Source organism: Mandrillus leucophaeus, unplaced genomic scaffold (assembly GCF_000951045.1).
Source record: "Mandrillus leucophaeus isolate KB7577 unplaced genomic scaffold, Mleu.le_1.0 Scaffold208, whole genome shotgun sequence".
NCBI classification, from domain to species: Eukaryota; Metazoa; Chordata; class Mammalia; order Primates; family Cercopithecidae; genus Mandrillus; species Mandrillus leucophaeus.
In genome coordinates this window covers 1800071-1813944 of record NW_012102121.1, presented here as the reverse complement: position 1 = coordinate 1813944, position 13874 = coordinate 1800071, and the positions used below count along the sequence as shown (strand labels likewise).

At 48.8% G+C, this 13874-nt stretch overlaps 1 protein-coding gene and 2 pseudogenes across 3 annotated transcripts in view; 2 read left to right on the top strand and 1 right to left on the bottom strand.

Moving 5' to 3' along the window:
• The window catches only part of LOC105539729, a 2709-nt pseudogene extending 771 nt beyond the window's left edge, over window positions 1–1938 (bottom strand). The window contains exons 1-2 of the transcript XR_001006093.1: window positions 1822–1938; window positions 5–114 (exon numbers count right to left, since the gene is read on the bottom strand). The product of XR_001006093.1 is annotated as a ferritin heavy chain pseudogene (transcript). The remainder of the gene's footprint in view (window positions 1–4; window positions 115–1821) is intronic.
• LOC105539658 lies at window positions 1918–3480 on the top strand (annotated as a pseudogene).
• Window positions 3481–9561: 6081 nt separating this feature from the next.
• Window positions 9562–13874, top strand: part of DCAF12 (DDB1 and CUL4 associated factor 12) — a 40247-nt gene continuing 35934 nt past the window's right edge. For both annotated transcript variants that reach the window (XM_011980031.1, XM_011980030.1), the window contains exons 1-2: window positions 9562–9977; window positions 11057–11311. In XM_011980031.1, coding sequence (XP_011835421.1) covers window positions 9900–9977; window positions 11057–11311 — 333 coding nt within the window. In that variant the 5' untranslated portion in view covers window positions 9562–9899. The remainder of the gene's footprint in view (window positions 9978–11056; window positions 11312–13874) is intronic.

Sequence of the window (13874 nt, the reverse complement as noted above, 5' to 3'; positions counted from 1 at the left end):
GCGATCCGAGGGCGCGGTGAAGAGGTGACTGAGGGCTGGCTACGGGCGGCCGGCCGGGATGGAGGACCAGCGCCGGTTCCGTCCAAGCACTGTTGAAGCAGGAAACCCCGATGACTCTCCGCAAAGAACGTCTGGCCTATGTGTTTGTTTTTATGCCAAGATCGTGTTGTATTTGAGTCAAAAAATATGACTGATGGAAGACTCCTCAACAAAATTGGTAGGTAATATTTGTGTACAATTTTTATATTTATATATAACCCCACATTAGTCATTTCAGAAATCGATGAAGGCGGTAGGAAGATAGCGTGAGTAGGATGAGGTACATTGTTTTTCTTCCAGTTAGCTATTTGTCTCTTATTTTTTATTTTTGTTTTATTTTATTTATTTATTTTTTGAGATGGAGTCTTGCTCTGTTGCCCAGGCTGGAGTGCAGTGGCACGATCTCGCCTCACTGCAACCTCTACCTCCCGAGTTCAAGTGATTCTCCTGCCTCAGCCTCCCTAGTAGCTGGGATTACAGGTGCCTGCCACCATGCCCAGCTAGTTTTTGTATTTTTAGTAGAGACGGGGTTTCATCATGTTGGCCAGGCTGGTCTCAAACTCATGACCTCAAGTGATCACCTGCCTCAGTCTCCCAAAGTGCTGGATTTACAGGCATGAGCCACCTTGTCCGGCGGATTTTTTAAAAATAAATTTCTTGGCTAGGCGCAGTGACTCACGCCTGTAATCCCAGCACTTTGGGAGGTCAAGACGGATGGATGACTTGAGGTCAGAAGTTTGAGACAAGCCTGGCCAACATGGTGAAACCCCGTTTCTACCAAAAATACAAAAACTAGCTGGATTTGGTGGCGGACGCCTGTAATCCCAGCTACTCGGGAGGCTGAGGCAGGAAAATCGCTTGAAGTTGAGAGGTAGGGGGTTGCAGTGAGCCGAGATCACACCATTGCACTCCAGCCTGGGTGACAAGAGTGAGACTCCATCTCAAAAAAATAAATAAATAAATTGCTTGATCTTATTAAGTAGAAAAGTTTTGTCTCTTCCTTTATTTTCTTATCTTATTAAGGTTACAAATAAAAGTAAGATTGTTTAACAGGCAGGAGCAACAGAAAACAAGGACTCGAAACTTTACAAACTCTGTGATCAATTAATGAATGATTGGAAATTGTACTGAGAATGATGGCTCACACCTGTAGTGCCAACTACTGTGGAGGCTGAGGCAGAAGGATCCCTTGAGTTGTGAGTCCAGCCTGGACAACATAGTGAGACCCTGTCTCTAAATAAATAAATAAATAAAACAGAAATTGTCTGTACTGTACTTAGCACAAATTCTATCAATGTATGCCAAATTATACATAACATATAGAAATAGAATATCTGCTGTCAAAGTAGTAGATGTTCTGGATAAAACATTTCAGGTTCTGAATACAGAGAAAACATGAGAGTACAAGGGAAATGCTAAAATAAATACTACTTGCAACTTCAACTGGACCCAGATATTTAATCTAGTAGTAGTGTTGAAAATTATGGGCCTGGCATGGTGACTCATGTCTGTAATCCCAGCACCTAGGGAGGCCAAGGCATATAGATCACTTGAGCTCAGGAGTTCAAGACCAGCCTGTGCAACATGGTGAAACCCCATCTCTACAAAAAATACAAAAATTAGGCGGGCATGGTGGCATGCACCTGTAGTCCCAGCTACTTATGAAGCTGAGGTGGGAGGATGGCTTGAGCCCAAGAGGCAAAGGTTGCAGTGAGCCGAGATCATACCACTGCCCTCCAGCTTGGGCCACAGACCCTGCTCTCAAAAAAAAAAAAAAAAAACCCCGTCCCCTGCCCGCCAGGCCGCAGCGGCAGCATGGCAGGGGCGCGGCATCAGCAGCCGCAGTGGCAGGTGGCCCAGGGGGTGTTTCTGTCGGGTCGCATGGTCTGGCGGCAGCATGGTGGACTACCTGATCAGCCGCACACCGGCTACCTGCTCGAGGATAGGCTCACAGCGCAGCAGCTCTTCGCCAGCGCCCACAGTCTCACCTACCATGACTTCCTGATTCTCCCAGGATTCATAGACTTCATAGCTGATGAGGTGGACCTGACCTCAGCCCTGACCCGGAAGATCACGCTGAAGACACCGCTGATCTCCTCCCCCATGGACACTGTGACAGAGGCTGACATGGCCATCGCGATTGCTCTGATGGGAGATATTGGTTTCATCCACCACAACTGCACCCCAGAGTTCCAGGTCAAGGAGCTGCGTAAGGTTAAGAAGTTTGAACAGGGCTTCATCACGGACCCCGTGGCGCTGAGCCCCTCACACACTGTGGGTGATGTGCTGGAGGCCAAGATGTGGCATGGCTTCTCTGGCATCCCCATCACTGAGACGGGCACCATGGGCAGCAAGCTGGAGGGCATCGTCACCTCCCAAAATATCAACTTGCTTGCTGAGAAGGACCATACCACCCTCCTTAGTGAGGTGATGATGCCAAGGATTGAGCTGGTGGTGGCTCCAGCAGGTGAGACGTTGAAAGAGGCAAATGAGATCCTGCAGCGTAGCAAGAAAGGGAAGCTGTCTTTCGTCAATGATCGTGATGAGCTGGTGGCCATTATCACTGGCACTGACCTGAAGAAGAACCAAGACTACCCTCTGGCCTCCAAGGATTCCCACAAGCAGCTGCTGTGCGGGGCAGCTGTGGGCACCTGTGAGGATGACAAATATCACCTGGACCTGCTCACCCAGGCGGGCATCGACGTCATAGTCTTGGACTCATCCCAAGGGAACTCGGTGTATCAGATCGCCATGGTGCATGACATCAAACAGAAGTACCCCCACCTCCAGGTGATTGGGGGAAACATGGTGACAGCAGCCCAGGTCAAGAACCTGATTGATGATTGTGTGGACCGGCTGTGCGTGGGCATGGGCTGTGGCTCCATCTGCATCACCCAGGAAGTGATGGCTTGTGGTCGGCCCCAGGGCACTGCTGTGTACAAGGTGACCAAGTATGCCTGGCACTTTGGTGTGCCCATCGTAGCCTATGGAGGCATCCAGACCGTGAGGCACATGGTCAAGGCCCCAGCCCTTGGAGCCTCGACAGTGATGATGGGCTCCCTGCTGGCCGCCACCATGGAGGCCCCTGGTGAGTACTTCTTCTCAGAAGGGGTGTGGCTCAAGAAGTACCAGGGCATGGGCTCACTGGATGCCATGGAGAAGAGCAGCAGCAGCCAGAAACGATACTTCAGCGAGGAGGATAAGGTGAAGATCACGTAGGGTGTCTAGGGCTCCATCCAGGACAAAGGGTCCATTCAGAAGTTCATGCCCTACCTCATAGTGGGCATCCAGCATGGCTGCCAGGATGTCGGAGCCCACAGCCTGTCTGTCCCTCCGTCCATGATGTACTCAGGAGAGCTCAAGTTTGAGAAGCGGATCATGTCAGCCCAGATCAAGGGTGGCGTCCATGGTCTGCACTTTTAGGAGAAGCAGCTGTACTGAGGACAACAGTGGAGGCCAAGGTGGTGGAGGGGGCGCACCCCAGTGTCCCCCTTCAGGCACAGCCTCCCTCCATAACTGAGTGGTCTGCAGATTTGCACTATGGGTTCCCCAGCTCCTTTCCAGGGAGAGAGCAGGGGAGGCCCTGAGGGGTCTGCAGGCCCTCGCTGGGCATCCCCTGCAGAGTCAGGACTGCTCCCTGGGCCAGGCTGCCCTGGGAGCCCCCCAAGCCCAGCCAGCTGGGTTCTCAGGCCCTGTGCCTGCCTCAGGTCTTTCTTGCTGCAGCCTGCTCCAGCCCAGCCCTCATTCCAGGGGCAGGCAGCCCCTCCTGGCTTCTCCTGTAGGGCACCTCCCTGCCCCCAGCCCCTCAGAAAATGGTGCTCTCCTGGCCCTGCCTCTGGCCCTTCCTGAGCCGCTGCCCCCTCAGCCATGTGGCACTTCTGAGCTCCTGACCTAGGCCAAGGGGAGGTCTCTGCCCCCTTCCCTGGCCCTGGGCTACCCTTGGGTCCTGCTCCTCAGGCCACTCCCCTGTCCCTGGCCCTGGGGAGGGGGCTGCCCTGGTCATGGCCACCTGCCTGTCATTCCTGACTTATCACCGTCCCCAGTGAACCATTCCTGCCCTCTCCTCAGCTGCAGTTGAAGGCTTTAACTTTGCATACTTTGGGATCACAGTTGCATCATTGTGTATTAAATAATTGGAATAAATCAAGCAGGTCTCAAAGCCAAAAAGAAAAAAAAAGGAAGGAAGGAAGGAAGGAAGGAAGGAAGGAAGGAAGGAAGGAAGGAAGGAAGGAAGGAAGGAAGGAAGGGAGAAAAGAAAAGAAATGTGGGATTTGTGTAAGGAAAGAAGGAAGGAAGGAAGGAAGGAAGGAAGGAAGGGAGAAAAGAAAAAATTATGTAGACCAGAGTTCATGGGTTCCAGCTCTGGCTTATCTCTCGTCTGGTTGCATGACTTGTCATTTTTGGCCTTAGTTTTCTTTAAAACTATGAGTTTAAGACATGAGCTGTCTCTCCATATCTCCCTTTTTTTTTTTTTTTTTTTTTCTGTTGCCCAGACTGGAGTGTATTGGTGCGATCTCAACTCACTGCAACCTCCGCCTCCCAGGTTCAAGAGATTCTCCTGCCTCAGCCTCCTGAGTAGCTGGGATTACAGGCATCCGCCACCATGCCCAGCTAATTTTTGTATTTTTAGTAGAGGCGAGGTTTCACCATGTTGGCCAGGCTGGTCTCAAACTCCTGACCTCAAGTGATCCATCCGCCTTAGTCTCGCAAAGTGCTGGGATTACAGGTGTGAGCCACCTCGCCTGGCCTATATCTTCCACTTTTAATAACCTATGCCCAGGATCTGAAAAATATTTCCACAATGAATGAAGTAATTACGATTCCATGCCTCAGAGACCTCCAACATCTCTATGTCATCAGAGAGCCGTTTTTGCGCGCTTTCCATCTGTGTTCATTTGTGTCCTATGTCCCCCGGGTCTCTTTCCTTGCTATGTTTTTATTATGTTCATATGAATTAAAATCCAAAATCCTTTTTCCTAACAGAAATACTTTCCTCCTGAGCTCTTACTTGCCCCTTTGCTAGCAAAGATGGTTAATTAGCTCCAACACATGAAGGGTAGAGTCAAACAGGGAATTGTATTAACATCTGCTTTGTTTGTTCCTGGAAACCTATGCAAATAAACAAAAGAAAATACTGTTACTAAGCAAGTATAACACAATTTAGTCTGCCCAAAGCACTTTATAGTATTTCCTATTGTTTATTATTCCTGCCAAGACCAAGGCAAGAGAAGGTAACAGGTGCGAGTCCATTAATGAGCCTCTAGCAGCACATTGCACTGTGATGAAATGGTTACAAGAATTGAATTGGAGGAGTGGGGTGAGAGAAGATTGGAACTGTTGGGGTTTTTATTTGAGGCTACAAAATAGTATAGTTTGAGGGCCAGACACTGTGGCTCACGCCTGTAATATCAGCACTTTGGGAGGCCGAGGCATGCGGATGACTTGAGGTCAGGAGTTCAAGACAAGCCTGGCAAACATGGGGAAACCCTGTCTCTACTAAAAATACAAAAATTAGGGCTGGGCGCGGTGGTTCATGCCTGTAATCCCAGCACTTTGGGAGGCCGAGGGGGGTGGATCACCTGAGGTCGGGAGTTTGAGACCATCCTGACCAACATGGAGAAACCCCGTCTCTACTAAAAATACCAAAAAAATCAGCCAGGCTTGGTGGGGGGCGCCTGTAATCCCAGCTACTCAGGAGGCTCAGGCAGAAGAATCGTTTGAACCCGGGAAGCATAGGTTGCAGAGAGCTGAGATCACGCCATTGCACCCAGCCTAGGTGATGAAGTGAGACTCTGTCTCACAAAAAAAAAAAAAAAAGAAATGTCCAGGCCAGGTGTGGTGGCTGATGCCTGTAACCCCAGCACTTTGGGAAGCTGAGGTGGGTGGATCACCTGAGGTCAGGAGTTTGAGACCAACCTGGCCAACATGGTGAAACCCCATCTCTACCAAAAATACAAAAATCAGCCAGGTGTGGTGGTGCAAGCCGGTAGTCCCAGCTACTTGGGAGGCTGAGGCAAGGGAATCACTTGAACCCGGAAGGCAGAGGTTGCAGTGAGCTGAGATCGTGCTGCTGCACCCCAACCTAGGCGGGAAAGTGAGACTCTGTCTCACAAAGAAAAAAAAGAAATTTCCAGAACCTCAGAAGGCTCCCTGAGGTCCCCCGCCAGTTAGTAATCCTGCTTAAGGGTAATGACTGACTTCTCTTACCATGGATCAGTTGTACCTGTTTTCATACTTCATAAACATGAAATTAGGCATTTACTAATTACATTTAGGAATTACTGCTTTGGTTGGGCTCAGTGTCTCATACCTGTAATCCCAGTACTTTGGGAGGCCAAGGCGGGAGGATCGCTTAAGCCCAGGAGTTCAAAACCAGCCTGGGAAACAAGGCGAGACTCTGTCTCTACAAAAAAAAAAATAAACTGGGTGTGGTGGCACACGCATGCCATGCCACTGCACTCCAGCCTGGGCAAAAAAGCGAGAACTTGTCCCTCAAAAAATAAAAATAAAAAAAGGAATTACTGCTTTGTGTTTTATTTTTTTTGGAGATGGGGTCTGGATCTCCCAGGCTGAAGTGCAGTGGCATGATATTGGCTTTCCACCTGCAACCTCCACCCTCTGGGCTCAAGTTATCCTCCCACCTTCGCCTCCCAACTCCGAAGTAGCTGGGACTACAGGCGCATGCCACCCAATCCAGCTAATTTTTGTATGTTTCTATAGAGACAGGATTTTCCTATGTTGCCCATGCTGGTCTCAAACTCCTGAGTTCAAGCAATTTACCTGCCTCAGCTTCCCAAAGTGCTGGGATTACAGGGGTGAGCCCCATGCCCAGCAGCGTGTTTGATTTCTTTTTCCTTTCTTTTTTCTTTTTTTTTTTCTTTCTTTTTTTTTTTTTGAGACGGGATCTCGTTCTGTTGCCCAGGCTGGAGTGCAGTGGCTCGATCTTGGCTTACTGAAGCCTCAGTCTCCTGGGTTCAAGCCATTCTCCTGGCTCAGCTTCCCGAGTAGCTGGGACTACAGGCGCCTGCCACCATGCCCGGCTAAATTTTTGTATTTTTAGTAGAGGCGGGGTTTCACCATGTTAGCCAGGATGGTTGCCCACTAATTTTTGTATGTTTAGTAGAGATGGGGTTTTGCCATGTTGGCCAGGCTGGTCTCAGAATCCTGACCTCAGGTGATCCGCCCACCTCAGCCTCCCAAAGTGCTAGGATTACAGGCGTGAGCCACTGTGCCTGGCCAAGAGCTCACCATTTCTATGCAAACAACACAGAATGAAAGTCCATTTTGGAAATTTAATTCACAATTGCTTTTAAAAAACTGCAGGCCGGGTGCGCTGGCTCACGCCTGTAATCCCAGCACTTTGGGAGGCCAAGTTGGGCCAATCACCTGAGGTCAGGAGTTTGAGACCAGCCTGGCCAACATAGTGAAACCCTGTCCCTACTAAAAATACAAAAATTAACCAGGCCTGGTGGCGCATGCCTGTAGTCCCACCTACTTGGGAAGCTGAGGCGGGAGGATCGCTTGAACCCAGGAGGCGAAGGTTGCAGTGAGCTGAAATCGTGCCACTGGACTCCAGCCAGGACGACAGAGTAAGACCCTGTCTAAAAAGTAAAATAATAAAATAATAATGATAATAAAGTAGTAGAGTGACTGGGGGAAAAAGTACTCAGGGCACGTAACTTTACTCCAAGAATGGCATTCTTAGTGAGCCTCACTGCTAAAACTGCCTGCTGTAATCTGAAAGCAGTTTTATCTAATACCTGTTAAAACAGCCTACTGTGACTCTCAGAAATAGTTTTACTTATTGCCTTCACTTACCAATCAAAACATGCCAGCTCCCCATCTCAAAAAAAAAAAAAGTTAGCTGGGCAAGGGTGGCGGGCGCCTGTAATCTGAGCTACTCAGGAGGCTGAGGTAGGAGAATCACTTGAACTCAGGAGGCAGAGGTTGCAGTGAGCCGAGATCATACCAATGCACTCCAGCCTAGGCTACAGAGCAAGACTCCATCTCAAAAAAAAAAAAAAAAAAAAAGGTGAGCTCTGCTATAAGGTGCATTTGGGGATGGTTCCTGGGATGTGAAGATGAAGTAAAGGAACTTTGAGTAAGAGCCTACAGCAGTTCCCAGTGTGCCCCTCTTGGCACTAACAGAGGAAACTGGGATCCAAGCCCAGCCCAGCCCAATCTGAGCCGAGAGATTCTCAAAGGATTCCAGACTCTTGCCCAAGGGCTCCTGGGTCATCCAGAGCATTGCGGGGCAAGACAGAACTAGAACAGACTCAAAAAAGAAAGCTGACCCACTCCTGACCCACTCACTATGTGCATATCTCTAAAGGGACAGGCCTGACCAAATAAGATGGAGCTGCCTTTCCCAAGACATTAGGGGTTAGTGGCAGTGCCGACTTGGGATGACAGGAGACCCTGCTTCAATCTGGTCTTTGGTTCAGCTTGGAAAACAAATCCAAATCTCCTTGTTGACAGAACTTCAGATGGTCCAACAGAGCTCCTTGGAGGTATGAGGCCTGAGGCCTGAAACCTGAAGGGACCAGCAGGTAACTGGGCACCACAGCCTGAGGGCAATCGGCCCCAAGCAAGAGCATCCTACTTCCTCGGAGGGTTTGTTTGCTTGAGGAAAATGAAGGCTGGCAGTCATATTCCTTCAGGATCTTCCAAAAATGTTGGCAAGGGTGATCCTGATGAAGCCCCCTTGTTTGGTGGCCAACGCCAGCTCTAACTGGACTGGCAAGCCAAAAATGACCACTCTTTCCTGTGGTTCAGAATTCCTAACCTGCCCTAATGGAGACGCAACCTGAATCCAAGAGTAAGGCAGGCAGCGACAGATAAGTTACAGCGTGATGCCTACTTCATAAAGCACAAAAGACCATGTGATTTAGATGGCGGGTCATGGAAATCTAAAGGGGATGGTGAAGTCGCACCGTAAGGGGAAGGTGATGAGGGGCTGAAGCAGTTCGGACAGGAGAAAGGATCAGGAGGAGACAGAGCGGAGAATGGAGCCTGAGGGCTACCCAGGGGTGGGAAGAGGGTAGCCGGAGACCCGTGGGTCGGCCTGGGTTGGTTGTGCTGGGCAGGTTCTCAGCGGTGGGAAAGTCTGGCCACACTGCCTTGGCTTCCTGACTGGACTTCACTTTGACGGACGGGGGCGGCTTCTGTCCCAACCCTCACCCCCCTGTCCAGCCCTTGGAGCCAGAGCACGGTTTGTGGCAGATTCAGGGAAACGTTTCGTGCCAGATGGGAGGTAACCGGTAGCGGCTACCGGCTAAAGGCCTGCACTAGGGGGGGATTCCTTCCCCCAGCAGCGCTGGTGGTCCTCATTTCCGGGTGCCTGCGGATAGGCGGGCTGGGGTCGGAGGTCGGCGGCCAGAAGCCCGATTCCCTCGGCCCCAGCTCGTCCACGTCCATTCCAGCGGCTGCCAAATGACCTTTGAAAATGGTCCGACGGCGGCCGGGAAACAGCAGCTAAGTCTCTTCCAATCCCTAAATCCCGCCCCTCTCCTTCCGGCGGCGTTTCCGTGGCGACGCTGTCCAAAGTGCGGCTGCGCAAGGGTGACGGCGCGCGGGCAAGGGGGAGGGGGTGTTTTGGTTCTAATCGCTCGCCGTCCTTCCAGGCTCTGCCGTCGGAAAGCTTCTAGTTCTCGCTTCACCTTCCCTCTCCTGGCCCCAGTCGTTCCTCTCTCTTTCCCTTCTTTCTGCCTTTTTTCTGCTGCCGCTCCGGGTCCGGGCCATTTTCCGGGCCGGGCGCACTAAGGTGCGCGGCCCCGGGGCCCAGTATATGACCCGCCGTCCTGCTATCCCTCTCTTCCCCTGCCCCATGTGGCTGCGGGGCCGCGGCGGCGCTGCCCACTATGGCCCGGAAAGCAGTTAGCAGGAAGCGGAAAGCGCCCGCCTCGCCGGGAGCTGGGAGCGACGCTCAGGGCCAGCAGGTGAGGGTTGAGAGGCCGGCACCTAGGTGGTGAGGCCGAGGCACCAAGAGGGGTTTAGGGTCCGCAGATCCTGCGACAGGAATCGGGGTCCAAGGTCTGCAGTCAGAGGCAAAACAGGAATGGGGCCAGGGCTTGTGGAGTCAGGGCTGGACCCTCGTTAACTGGAGGGCAGATAGGCCAGGGCGGTGAGGAGCCAAAGGGGAACTCAGCAATGGGACATAATCCGCGGGAGGCCTGCAGCCGTGGATAGGGCTTGAAAAGAAACCAGAATCCTGGCTTTGGAGGAAGGGGAAACCGAAGTTAAGGGAATCGGAAACCAACTTTGGTAGAGTGAACACTACCTTCAATGGACCCTAGGAAGCTGGGATGATTGCGTCCCTCCTCGAAGAAAGAAGGAGTCTCCCTATATGTATACCCAACCCTGAACTGGGCTTTTTGGCGTTTGGACCCCAAAAGAAACAACAGTTCCCAGGTATCATCTCTATACCGCCCCCTTTGGAAAGGAAGGTCTTCTTGGACATAGATATGGCCTCTGATTTCCCGGGGACCTACTACCCCGTTGGTGGTTGATTTTTCGAATTCTTCAACTGCCTGGAGCGCGGGCATGATGACAGAGGAACGGTCATTGATGATGCATCCCTGGAAGACCTGGCGCTCAGGTCTGTCTCCTTGGACTGTATCTTACCTGCTCCAGTGGGTGTGCAGACTGAGAGGGAGAAGGGGGCTGGGCAGAGATGCAGCCCAGGTTGGTATGGGAATCACTCGACCTCTCATTTCCTTCAATCTTTCACTCCTGAAAGGTCTAGTAAACCTTTTAGCCTGTTCTATTCTTCATTGATTCCCTTGACTTTTAGCCCTTGTAATTCACATAGGTAAGTTTGACTCTGAGCAACTTTTTTTTAATGTTGGAAGAGTTAAACGACTTTCTGGATTGAGATTCTTGTTCTCTTGTGTTTGTATTTCTGTTGTTTGTAAATTCTGCAGTATGAGTTATGAGTTGTTGGTGACTTCTGTAATACAGCAGGATCCGTTCGTTAGAAGAGCAGCCAAAGCCCTGATTTCTAATGTTGTTTCCACAGTTTGGCTGGGATCACACGCTTCACAAAAGGAAAAGACTTCCTCCTGTGAAGAGATCCTTAGTATACTACTTGAAGAACCGGGAAGTCAGGCTACAGAATGAAACCAGCTACTCTCGAGTGTTGCATGGTTATGCAGCACAGCAACTTCCCAGTCTCCTGAAGGAGAGAGAGTTTCACCTTGGGACCCTTAATAAAGTGTTTGCATCTCAGTGGTTGAATCATAGGCAAGTGGTGTGTGGCACAAAATGCAACACGGTAAGTGTCTGGGGGGGCTGTGACCTCTCCCCTAGGTCCTGGATATATCGTGCCACTTGCTGTAGAACCTCTCGCTGCTAGTTTTCCCATCTGTTTCTTTTAGAAGGGAAAAGTTGATGACTTCTTCCTCTCTTTTTGTGCTCCTTTTTTCACTCATACATTTCTTTTCTGGTAAGTCTTCAAATGAGTGTATTTCTTTAGGCCCTCTCTGGATGTGCTGCTTCTAGAGGGTTGTTTGTTTGTTTGTTTGTTTTTGCCTCATCTTTTTATGCTGGTTTTTAAACCATAGGCCTCAAAGGAAAGACTTAAGAAATAATGATGCTCAGAGCATCATTCATGATACATAGTAGTGAAAACAGCCTAAGAACATATGTCGAAGTATTTAAAATAGCACACTTGGCTGTTTTTTAGTGAATAGAATCTAAAAATGTATAATAAACTGAGATATGAGAAATACATGAACTGTTTTCTATAAGGAAGGCAGGGAATGTGTGTCTGGTAGTATATTTCAGGGTATAATCATTTGCTCTTTGGAAAGTAGCCTTTTTAAGAGTGACTAAAAAGACAGTTATAAATGAAGTGAAAAATTTCTCAGTAAGCTTTGTAACCAACTCAATTATAGGCCAGGATAAAATAAGTCAAAGAGCAGAAATGTTTGGAACAGAGTCCACGAATAGCATGTCAGATAAATGGCATGTCAGAATGGCAAATAAAAAGAGGCAATGCCTAGGGCCTAGGGGTGGGAAATGATTACGCCCAGCCCTCCCTCCATTTTCACCTCACCCTGTATGAATAGACAAGTAATGTCATAATGTGTGAGTAAATTGACCCTGGACTGAAACACAGTTTGGATCATGAAAAGAGAGAAGCTTGCTCTAGATTAAGAAAATCTTAAGTACTAGGAGAAGTGTCTGTTTATAAAGGACGTAGGCAAAAATTTAAACAGTTTTAAGGAAGGAAATAATACCATGGTGGTTGGTCTGTTTATAAAGGACATGACAAAAATTTAAACAGTTCTGAGGAAGGAAATAATACCATGGTGGCTGGGGCCAACCTTTCGTTTCCTCTTCTGTTGAGAGTCGCTTGTCTTACACAGAAGCCTTTCAAAACTAAGTGGTGGCAACAAGCCTCCACAGAACTTCCTTTTCTTGGTCTCTCCAGCTGCCCACTCATGGTTGAGAACTGTCATCCTTGTCACTTGGGGTAGAAAAAGAGTCTTCTGCTTGGAAGAGTTCATTCCATTTACCGCACATGCATCATGGTGTTTAGCCTAGCAGATATTACTGAATTGTAAACTGAATTAATCACAGCCTCTTGCTTCTTGAATTTATTGACACTATTTTGAAGGCGAGCATAATAAGTAATAATTTAACCTACTCTTAATTCCTACCTCTTTCTGTCTTCCTGCGTCCTCATAACCTAGTGTTTGGGGCAAGGAGAGCTGTTTTCATTTTATAGTTAGTATTTGTTTGTTTTTGCTTAGCTTCCAGAACCAAAGCAGGAAACTAGGAATAGTGCTCTTCTCTGAACTTTGTGACATTGGGCAAATGATTCCCTTATTTGTGCTTTTGTTTTTGTATCTGCAAAATGGGAGTGATAATAATCTGGTGCTGCGAAAGTGTCTGCATGCATCTGGAAAATACTCTCAGTGAGCAATATCTTACTTATTTAGAAGTACTAGTAGCAGTAAAAATGATTCCATCAACTTTTCCCACAATTTGAAGAGAGGAAAATTATTTAAATAATTGTAACTGTCTTTGGATAATGTGTGAAGATTTCAGAGGTGGGAGAGATTATGTTGTATTCTCAATAGTAAAGTTTTGATGTAGAATGTCCCTGTTCTGTGGGCTAACAATCAAACTAGGGGCAGTCATTCGATCCCCAAATTTCTTGGCCCCAGCTAGCACAGCAGTAACAGCAAGGATAGCCAACTGTTGTTTTTATCATTGTTAACAATACAGTCATACTTTTACAAAACTACTTAATTAGAGGTGGTATAACCTTAATTAGAACATGGGTCTGGCAGCTGGAGTGGGTTAGGTATGTGTTCGTGGTTTAGACTTATGCAAACTCAGATAGGCTGCGGAGCCAGACAGAAAAGCTAAGTAAAGAAAAGTTTGCTAGGCACAAGACAGTAAGGAGTAGTAGGGGGTGCAAAGAACTACAGAAGACATTGTTGACATCAGCCAACTGTTGCCGTGTAGGAATTTGGGCCTAGGGTTAAAAAGATTTTCTTTGGTAGCATGAGGTGGCTCACACTTGTAATCCCAGCACTTTGGAAGGCCAAGGCGGGCGGATCACCTGAGGTCAGGAGTTCGAGACCAGCTTGGCCAACATGGTGAAACCCTGTCTCTATAAAAGTACAAATAAATTAGCTGGGCATGATGCTGGGTGCGTGTAATCCCAGCTACTCGGGAGGCTGAGGCAGGACCTGTCTCTTATACACATCTAGATGTGTATAAGAGACAGTATGTGTACTTTCTGGGCAAGATTTTGGGGGGGTGGTGTGGGAAGTAGTTCTTAGTTTTTGTCCTTAGATTTTCAAAGAGAGTACTATGAGCCA